Source organism: Gossypium hirsutum, chromosome D11 (assembly GCF_007990345.1).
Source record: "Gossypium hirsutum isolate 1008001.06 chromosome D11, Gossypium_hirsutum_v2.1, whole genome shotgun sequence".
Classification (NCBI taxonomy): domain Eukaryota; kingdom Viridiplantae; phylum Streptophyta; class Magnoliopsida; order Malvales; family Malvaceae; genus Gossypium; species Gossypium hirsutum.
In genome coordinates this window covers 53,273,205-53,284,764 of record NC_053447.1, presented here as the reverse complement: position 1 = coordinate 53,284,764, position 11,560 = coordinate 53,273,205, and the positions used below count along the sequence as shown (strand labels likewise).

Here is an 11,560-nt window from a genome sequence, read left to right as displayed (position 1 = left end):
TTTTGGGTCGCTTTTGATGGATTTAGTAATTATTGTTTAAATTTTGAAAAGTTGTATGTTTTTACAAACTAAGTCACTGTTTTCAAATTTTAATACTCTGAAATTTCTATTGCAAAACATGGTAATCAATTAAACTATTTTCTGTAAAATAAACAACTTCGAACACGAATTTTCTAAAAATTAGAAAGAGGTTTGCAAAAACTAACTTTTAATATCACCCTATCTTCAAGGGTTACTTTTGAGTTGCTAAATGAGTTTATGTAATTCCTCAAGATTCGGCTATAACGTCTAAACCGGATGTGGTGTGTTACACCCTTGGACAATTGCTCTTATTTTGATTTGGTTGGTTTTTAGTATGTACCTAGGTAGGCCAATGGGGTAGCTCATTGACTTGCCTATTGGTCTCTTCCTAAGGATGTTTCTTGTGTTTTCGGTTTGGACTATCTAGATGTCATTCACTTACTTATGTTGGATGAAGACGTGGCTTGATTATTGATGTTTTCCCTTACGAGCTTTTGCTTTAAAAAACCTTTGATGGGATCAGCTTTAACAATCCATATTTTTTACGTTCAAACACTGATTCCTTTCTCACAATCCATAAAGCGATCAAATTTTAAGCAAGGTAAAGAAAGGGAGATCCAAGCAATAGTACATCACTACATATAAGAAAAATAAGAGAGGCATTTTGACTAGTTTTCCTTTACCATGCATTGTTACATTGATTTTAAAACAAATTTCAATATGATATCATAACGGAGAACAATCAAGTGATTCATACGTAAACCGATAAATTGCTAAAGGCCAAAGATTCGTCATTTGGTTCCAATAACTTATTAAATCTTAGGCTAATCATCTCTAGAAATTTTAGTAATGGCCTACAACAAATTTACTGTAAAAATATTGCTTTTTTTTGGACATTCGTCAAAATTTAGTTTTGTTATGTCAAAAAACAATATCTAAATTGTACCCCAAGTAACAAGTTCTGTCTAAATTATAAAAGCTAAAAGTCAGGTAAAATTTTAATTTATTTAGAACTAGTTCTTATTGAGGTTGAAAAGTGATTTTAGGAAAAAAAAAATTCTAAAGTGTGATAGAAAATGTTGTGAAAAAGTATGTTTGTAGTTTTTAGTGTTCTCCGCTGTCAAAAATTGAGGTTGAAAGTTAAAATGTCTTTTTTAGAGATGATATTAGAAAGTAAAAAATTAGTTAAGTTATATGATTTTTAAATAACTTAATATACACGCAATGTTAATTTTAAATACACTTTAAGTAATTAATATAAATTATTTGTAAAATGGATGATATATAAATATTTTAAAAAATTAAATATAATAATAAATAAGATTTAAATAATTTAATATAATAATAAATTATATTTAAATAATTTAACATAATGATACATAAATTATTTAAATAATTTAATATAATGATATATAAAATATAAATTAATCTATTTTTCATATACCTATTAAATAGTTAATATAGATAAAAGCATAAATAAGAGTATTTTGATAATCTAAATCTTAACTTTTTGCATTTGGTTGGAAAAATACTTTTTGACTGCACTTTTAACTACAAAAGCCAACTGTTATTCACTGCTTCTGCAGTGAAAAAACACTTTTAACCCAAAACTATTTTTCCTCCGCAATGGTACGTACCTTTAATCATACATCACTAAAACAATTTGTGAATTTCCCTTTAAATTTGTAACACTTAAGTGGTTAATTATTTTATTTTGACGTATATTTTAATTTTTTATGATTATGTGAAAGAACCAGAGAAAAGAAGCTTAACGATTATTTTTTATAAGCTTTATGCTTTAGACTCATTTTAAGATTTCAACTTGACACTATATCTTTAGTTATTAAATTTCGACTTAGTCTCCTAATGTAGTGTTCCGAAAGGAATTGAAAGATTTAAACGAAACTATTTCATGACTCAAAGCCAAAACATGTCGGGAAGATGGCCACAGACGACTGATAAGTTTGCAACGAAAATCTACCAAAAACCTAAAAAAGTTGTTTCTCCATTATGCAAATTTCAATATTATTTTATTTTTGTGTTTTAGTTGCTAAGCTCTTTTTCTAATAAAAGGGATTTTGAAGTTTTGACTCTTCACCTTTGTGAGATCTAATATATTTCGATGCTTTCTTTATTCTTTGATACAGATATTAAGGTTTGTTAAATATAGGTATTGTATTTGATAATTTAGAATATTTAATTATTCTAATACCTATGACAAATAGCATGGATGTATATATCGAAGTATGTGATTTATTGTTGTTGAGGATATGTAATCTAAATCTAAATGAACCCTTCTTATGTGTGTGTGATGACTAGAATGGTCTCTATTTTTTTTCATACTATTAATAATTTAAATCCTAAACCCTTCGTTATAGAGTTATTTGTTAATAAGGAGAAATAATTTGAATAAACATTTTTTTTACCAAAAAGGTAGGGAGGGAATAGTTTTATTTTTTAATTTCTAAATCCCTAAATTTTATTTTAGTTATTTTTACTAAAAAAAACTTTTATTGGTTGTTGTGAATATCATTACTTACAGCTATCTACAAATTTATTTTGTTTATTTTGTTGGATTCAACTTAGAGGTGATCAACCCTGTCGGGCCCAGATAAAATTTTAGGCCCATTTTTTAGGCCCGGGCTTAGCCCGACCCGAAATATAGGCCTAAAAATTTGTCCAATTTAGACTCAAAAGAAAATTGGTAAGCCTGAACCCGGGCCGACCCGGCCCATATTAAATATATATAATTAATATATATAAAATATATATATTTGATTAAAAATAAAATATATATTTAATATATAATTCGGGACGGGCCAAAAAATTTTTACCAAAGGCTTGGCCCATTTTCTAAACGAGCCTCATTTTTTTGCCCAAACCCATATTTCGGGCCTATATTTTTACCCGAACCCTCCTATTTTTTGGGCGGGCCATTAGGCCGGGCCGAGTAGCCCAACCCATGATCACCTCTAATTTCAACCCCACCACTTTATAAAATCAATATATATCTTGATATATATATATATATATATAAAAGAAGCAAGAAAAAATCACCATAGTGACTCAGCTTCTATGAAAGAATCATGTAACAATTGAAACATTTGAGCCAAAGAGTTATTTTAAAGTCTCTGAAATTCATCATTGTCCTTCATTTTATGAATAGATATGTTGTATAATCCTTAATTTCAATCACCCATTTTCATTTGACACTAAATAGAGTAGTACATATGTTATCACTTCAAAGGTTGATCGAAAACATAAGAAGCCATCATTATTTATATATCCTAAACAAAACGAGTAGTGACCATTTACATGGTCATCAAATGAAACATAATTAAACTTTTACTAATAGAATAGCTTGGCAGGACTTACTTTTCGTAATAAAAGCAATTAACATATGCAATGTTTAGGACCTGATGATGAGATGATACAAGGATTACCCTTATTTTATATCAAACAACCTGTACTGCTATAATGAGGAAAGCTTATTGCAATGATAGTAAACCCAAAATACATATACTGTAAATACATCATTATATATATATGAAGAATAAAAGGGGAATAGAAAAAAGGAAAGAAAATATGAGAGATAGACTTTTTTTTCATCATAATGCATTAAATAAATCATTCCAAATTGAAATGAGAAAAGTATGTATGTTAGGTTAAAAGTATGCATTTTTTTAACTCTATCAAATAATAAATTGAAAGAAAATTACCTTCTTTTTTATTCTATTTTTCCATCTCTCCTACAAAACATACATATGGAAAGAAGAATTATATTTTTTATCCTCTTTCAATTACCCATCTTCCTATTTTTTTTCCACTCCACCAAACAAAGCTTACCTGAGATATTGGAAAAGAAGAACTAGAAGAATCCTTTTCACTTCTAAACATGATATGAAGGAAGAACGTTTCTTATTCAAAGTAAGAAAAACTTTCAATTTTTTTTTTGCTCTAATAAAAGCTACAAAATTATGCATGTATGCGTGTACCTACGTATGTATGGGCTTTGTTTAGGTCATTGTGTGTAAAGTCACATACATTAAAACACCGGTATATCACCCTTCCCACAAGACTATACTTGCACACACAACCAATAGTAAAACCATGAAATAGAATAAACATTATTAAAATATCACACTCAAAACCAAAAGCAACCCTGAATCGACCCCAATATTTATATTCACAGGATCTGGCTATACCCATCTCCAATTCATATCAACATCTCACAATTCGAAACTACAAGATTAATACAATAACAGTTAATTGATAGCCAAAACAAATGCCTTCCAGTCACCTCCGATAAGCTAATTAGCTTGTTTTCTGACTCGATATCTCCACGATTTTCCCCCAAAATTTGCTTGTCATTACCCATTGACATAACACCTAGTTCCCTTCCCATGTTCCATGTCTCCTTTGTTTCTTGCAAGGATCGCTTTCATCTTCCTTAGAATTTTCAGATTCTTTTTTCATATTATTCTGTTTTCATCACGGGTAATAATATTAATCATGGGAGGAAAACAAAGAATAATAAATTAGAATGACATTAGGCTTGCATTTTATTTTTCTTTTGTCGATAAAATATCGGGAAAGGGAAGAAAATCTCGATGAAAGTTTTAACCACTACTATCAGAAATCTTGGTGACTTTAGGCTTACTTACGCATTAGAGTGGAAGGATGGCCTAGATATTCTTTAGATTTCTTAGATTTTTCTACCATGTCAGTATAATATGATCAAAAAACAAATACATTAATTTAATATAACTTATTAGTTATGATTTACAGTCTTATCCAACAACCTCAATCTCGTATTAATAGTGACTCATCTATAAATTCTAAATAATATATAGTCAAGCCTCTCTATAATAATTTTATTTGACTGCCAAAATTTTGGATGTTATAGAGAGATGAATGTTATACACCTATAATAACATTTGAGACACCTAGAACAACATTTGAGATTTAGATCATATTTGAATTTTAAATAAATAATTTAAACAACTATAATATATTAATATTAATCTTGATTGGTGAGATTTAAATCGTATCTTTATAAAATTTACAAATGTAAGCCTATTTATTAAAAATTATTTTCCATTTAATAGAATATGACTAATATATTTTTATATAAAATTTAAACATTTTATTGAAATAATATTTTAACTAAAATTTATTATTTTCATTTCACTTAGTAATATAACTAATTTTACTAAAATTTGAGACAAAAGGTTGCTATAGGAAACTAATTAAGTAAATAGTATACTTCATACTTAATAGTTATTGTAATAGATGAAAAGCTAATATAGTGAGTAAAAAAAACATAAAAAATTTGATTCCGCAACAAATTTGATTGTTATATTGAAATGTTGTTATTGTTATAGAGAGAGCTAAACGTATAACATTATCCTTTAAGAACATATACGGTTCTCCCTTGACTACGTTCTTGCTCTTCTATATCCACTAACTTAAAAAAAAGCGTTCTTCTCATTCCAGTTCTTTGATATTGATTGGAGAAAAGAATCAAGAGTGAAATGTAAAACCAATTATTAAAAAATTTTAAAATATTAAATAATAAGGAAATTTCGAAATATATTATATATGTACCTGTTCTCCGAAAATTTGTTGTATGGTGCTATTAAGGTTGCCTTCCCGACGCTTATGCCATTTTAATATTACTTTGTGTAACACTGGTGTACATGTTTAATTCTCCTTGAAAGTACGTCTTCATATTTGGACAATCGCGCACATATACACTTTCTAAGGATGGGAAGCCAAAGGTATAATGCCATGATGAATAGAAGCTTTCTAGATTTAGTAGAGATTTAAGTTTCAAATAGATGAGTTGGGGGAAACTGATTTCACCACCTACTATCTCCACCACCTACTATTTCTGCTATCTCTTTGCGATTCACTATGATCATTTCATTTATATGTACGAGACTTTTGACTGTGGAATGGGTAATAATTTTTATGATTCCAGGGCATCCTTCTACTTTTGGATTTTAGATTTTGGATTTCAGTATTGCTTTCTTTTTTGCAACGCCAACAAAACATTTTACGCAAACAAATGAGTTTTTGGAAGCACGAACTTGGTTTTAGTTTTAAAAGAATTTCAAACTTCCGCTGCGAAATAAATAATTAAATTTAAAGAACATCATATAATAGTTTCAGTAATGAATATGTTTTATAATACTTGGATGCTTCATCAAATAACTAAACATGATTTTATCAAAATATCGTCGGTTTCAAAACCCTTCTTCGTAACACTCCCGGATTCGGTCATAACGTCTAGGCCGGGTTTAGAGTGTTACAATTACAATATTTGTGATCTAAAAAAGACCAAACACTAAAATACAAATACTCAAGTATGATAAATTTTAAAAATTAACTATTTTATTTTTAATCATTAATGACCTTTTTATCAAATTAAAATATTAAACATTACCATTGAAGCCCATCATTATTAAAATAAATTTTCTTTAATTAATATTTTTATTTAATTAAATATTGAGTACTAACTTTTGTGCACATGTTTCATTATTTATCAAAGTAAATTATTTTAATAAACAATTATGAACTACAAAGTTAATTAAATTAAATATTCATGTTATCCGAACAAAAAGAAAAACAATATTTATATTAAATTCCTATTGGTATTAGATAGATGGATAAAATAAATTCAACTAAGAGAGAAGATTTTGTTATATATTATATATATTCTTTAACTTCCAAATTTTTACTAATCATAAAGCAAAAAATGTTAGAATTAGAAAAAGAAACTAATTGAGATCAATCAAATAAAAAAGAAATTAATAAGTTTATCTTATATTCTAAATTTATTTTATAAAACAAAAGATATTTATATATACACGAAAGTAAAAGGAAAAAAAAAACATTAGACATACCTTTGCATTGAAGAGATATTGTGGCTGTGGTATATTAGGATCAAGTGAGATTTGGTTTCCAATACTTGCAGTATCAAAATGGAATGTACTCAAAAACAGGACATTTCTTTATATCTAATTTCCTTAAAAAGAGAAATTCCACGGCAAAATGTTTTTGAGATTAGGAAGATTTTTGAGTGTCAACGAGTCAAGCTTGGGGAACACGCTTATGCTGTTGTTAATCCTTTCTTCCCCACCTAGTATTCCTTCTATTATGTCTTCCATTTCATCACAATCACCAACATCAAGTGTTTCCAGGTGCACAAAGCTTTCAACCATAGATGAAGTAAATGCACACTTCAACTTATGGCAATTGGACAGTTCCAAATGTGTACTTCCAAAGTGGTCAGACGAGACAAATTCTTCAACTCAACAAGACTAGCATTGCTCCTTGGATTATTCTCACTTCCCTCAACCTCCCAATCCCATCTATTAAAGCAACCATATAAGTAGAGTTCTTCTAATCTGGATAAACTTGACAATACGTTCGGTGATATTACTTTAAGATTGAAACAACCACTCAAGTCGAGCAATTTTAGCCTCCTCAACTGTCCTATTTCCTTTGGTAGCACTCTAATAGTAGACTTACGGAGGTCAAGGATTTCTAAATTTACTCTCCTAACATCACTATATCTTCTAAACCACAACCTACCAAACGCAATGTACAAAGAGTTTTCAAGCAACCAATGGAGGAAGGCAAGGATGTCAAATTTAATTTGGTAAAATTTAATACTTTTGAGTCCTTTCATCCCCTCAAAAAGATTCTTTGGAATTTTTAAAGACGAATCCGCTCCACCCGTAGAAAAACAAGATGGCATTTTCGAAGAAGAATTCTCACTACCCATAGAGAAAAAGGTAAGTTTTGGACATTCCGACTCATCTAGTAGCTCACTAACCTTAGTATTCTGTAAGCTAACAAGACTGCAGGTTCTCATTCTATCCTTATCTGGCCACTCTTCAGATACATCCTCTTTTCCGGAAGCAAGCCAACCACGGTCCCTAAAAGCAATTGCAATGGCCACTTCGCAAACAACATCACGCATGTCAAACTGTTCAGGGCTAGAACCAGAAAGTAACAGAGAAGAGTCTTTGAGCTCACTAACCAATGTCAGTACTCTCCTCCGTACTTTTTCAACTGTGTCAAGGCCACGGAATAAACCCAAGCCTCTGCGATATTTCAGCAAGTCTTCAGTGGCAGCATTATGACCCATTATACAGCAGAGCAAGAAAGTTTCTTTAAGTTCCTCCCCTTCCAAGTAGTTCTAGCTCATCTTTATAGCTGAATGCACATCACCTGATAGCTCCCTTTCCAAAGCATCCTCCCATTCATACAAATTCTCCTTATGTTTCAAAGCCTTTGCAACTGTTGCAATAGCGATCGGCAATCTTGCACATTTTGGGGCGACTTTTTCTGCTGTAGGTTGCAGGTCAGATCTTTCAACTATAGGACCAGCCACGTTCTTAAACAGCTTCCATGCTTCATCTTCTTCCAGTAGTTCAATTGGAAGGACTTTCTGAGAACCCATCGACTTCAATACTTCTTGCCTCCTAGAAGTCATCAAGATCTTGCATCCCTTGTGGTCGTCTATAGAAGGAATTCCAAGTGCCTCCAAATCCAGGGTCACCCAAATATCATCCAAGATGATAAGAACATTGATGATTTTCTTTAGTCTATCATGTAGCCGGGCAGCTCGTACATCAACTCTCCTTTCCTTAATTTTCAGGCCTAACTTCTCGGCAATCTCGTCTTGAATGTTCACCATGTTTGGTGTCTGTGTTACAGCTACGAAGACCACTTCATCAAACAGCTTTTTCTCCTTGACTTGTCTGGCAGCCTCTCTGACGAGTGTGGTTTTGCCCACACCTCCCATCCCGTACACTCCTATTACGTTGACATTATCATCTTCCAATGCCGCCATGGCCCCATTGAAAGCATCGCTTCTTGATCCAAAGGCCTCGTACTCTTTCACAGGTCTAATGCTTATTCCTTCAAGAGCAGGACGGTAGGAAACTCTATCAAATCGATCCTTTCATTCAAGAGTTGTGTTATGGCCTCCGCCTCCTCATCAGCTTTCTTGCTCAGCTGGTAACGATCCTTGATACCAAGAAGAAAGCCAGCGAAATACTTCTCCATTGCTTTATTTTCATCCTCCTGCGATTGTGTTGTAGCCTGGTTGGAGATCTTCTTATTCACCACTGTCAAGAGTGTCAACCACCTTTCAATATCATCAAAAATCTTCTCTCCGTTCCTTTTAGCCTCATCAACAGATTGCTGCACCCTTTGTCTTGCACACTTCAGCTCTTCAACTTTACCCCTGAGGTTCTGAAACTTTTTGTCATGCTTGAACACGTAACTAAGTTGTGCTGCAGTGGTGTCAACCATGCACTCAGCAGCTTCGCTAAAAAGAGGTTCAACAAAAGAAGCAAGAGCCTCCATTTTTTTATTTCTTTAAGAAATATTTATAGGAGACAGAACAAACTATACAACAACTGGGAAGCTAATCCGGCAGTCACTGGCAAATAAAAAATTATATATATTCAGTAACGAAATAAACATTCTTATCATTGATACTTAGCTACTTCTACCTCTTAGATATTAAAGTGGAAAAGGAAAAACAGAGTAACTATCATAATCAAAGACGAAAATAATAGAAGCAGTGACAGCATAATACCACCTCCTACTTAAGCAAAAGGATTGATGACTTTAGAGTTTTAGGCCTCCTTTGGATCCCAGTTTAGTATCAGTACAGTGCGTTTTTTACTGATTTTTGTGCAACCGCAGCACAAAACCTTCTGTGGATGGCCAACTTCCAGTGCAGTGGAAGGGAGTAGATCACGCCACACCCAAAATTTTTACTGCTCCATTTATGCCCAATTGAAAATTCAAAATTACAAACGCAGCGTACATGTCTTTTTTGTCCCTTTTCATTTATTAATAAATTGAATAAAAAAGTAAAAATAAAAAACTTTGATGGAAAATATAGGAAACGTTGATGGCTAAAGAAAAAAATATTTTATTATAAATTTATATTTTAATATTTTATTAAATAAATTAATAAATCCACATATTTTAATAATTTTAAAAAATTAAATCATTTTAAAAAAAGTCTATTATATATCAATTCTGATCTGATGTCCTTAATAGTCATTTTTTATTCTCACTTCACTGTTACAGCTGCGTTTGAATCCAAACATACACTCCACCATTGTTTCTAATATCACTGCTACAATATCTAATCTCACCGCTACAATATCTAAAATCTCCGCCACCACTGTTTTTAACCTCACCGGAGGTAAACACACCGTTCATCCAAACTAAGCTTTAATCTCTTCTAGTTTACCCGACTTTTGAGAAAGTGAGATTGCAGATAAAAGGAGCAGAGAATCAAAAGGAAAATTGGAAAACTCTTGAAACACAAAGCGACGACTTTGGTCTTCGAATTTTAGTAATTAGAAACAGGACAAATTAGAAAATGACATGCAATTTCTAATAAATTTATTAGAAAATGTGCTCAGTAGGTGGAATGAAAATATTTGGACGAAAAAATTATTAAATGAAAGAAAATTAAAATTTAAAAAATATATAAATTTGACTTTTCATTGTCTCTCTCTCTTTTATATTATTCTAATTTGAATATAATTACCATAGTTTTATCTCATTGCGTAACACTTTTTTACAATTAATATCCTAACAATTCAATTAATATAGATAATATTGTAGATCGATATAATAAAAATATTAGATCGATTTAAAATTTTAAACGCATGATAAATACAATTATATTAATAAATTCAACTGTTAAATTGTTAAATATCAGTCACAGAAAAAGTGTAAACTAACATAATTTTTACACCGGTGTAAGTGGATTTCTCTCCCTTTAGAATTATTTATTTTTATGTATTAAGATGAAAAAAAAACTTATCTCTCCTAGTTTTTTTTCCTCACTTTTTTCCTCGCCAAGTACCATAAAATTTATTTTGTTTCTAATTTCCCATCCCCTTCCTCACCCTTCCATTTTCTTTTATATTTATATTTTAGTTTTTTGCTCAAATCTATACTATAAAAGGAAGGTCGTTGACACGTGTATAGTCCCTTTTCTTTTTCACATTTTATACAATATTGGTCAAATATCGCTTTTGATCCCTCTACTTGACACGTGTTCAATCTTTCTTTCTTTTCTTTCCCTCCCCTAGGCCTAAAATTAAGATTCAATCTTTATACTTGAATTTCTAAAATAATTTGGTCCTACTTTTTATAATGTTTAATCCAGATAGTTAATATTATTGATTACTATGATAAAATATAATATTATTCAGACAGAAATATTATTTTGGCATGGAGAGTTGGAATAATTCTTTTGTTTTTTTTTTAAATCCACGTCAGCTACCAAAATTATAGCAATGCTAATTATTTGGACTAACTAATGAGATAGTTTTTCTCCTTTTTAATCATTATAAAATAATGGTAAAATTGCAGTTTCGGTTTCTCTACTATGCTCACATTTGATATTTAATCTTGGTATTTTAAGTTTAGGTAATTTCGTTCTTTACTTTTACAATGCCATTAAGTAGTCCAAATAATTTATATACTC

The 11,560-nt window shown here is 30.7% G+C and overlaps 1 protein-coding gene across 1 annotated transcript; it reads right to left on the bottom strand.

Annotated features, from left to right (window-relative positions):
- Positions 1-8,230: 8,230 nt before the first annotated feature.
- LOC107953534 (putative disease resistance protein At3g15700) lies at positions 8,231-8,887 on the bottom strand. Its single transcript, XM_016888905.1, has one exon. The coding sequence runs from the start codon at positions 8,885-8,887 to the stop codon at positions 8,231-8,233; it is 657 nt and encodes a 218-aa protein (XP_016744394.1).
- Positions 8,888-11,560: the final 2,673 nt, after the last annotated feature.

What these genes read in the sequence shown, in the direction of transcription:
- LOC107953534 (XM_016888905.1), bottom strand. Translation starts at nt 8,887, where the DNA reads ATGGCGGCATTGGAAGATGATAATGTCAACGTAATAGGAGTGTACGGG.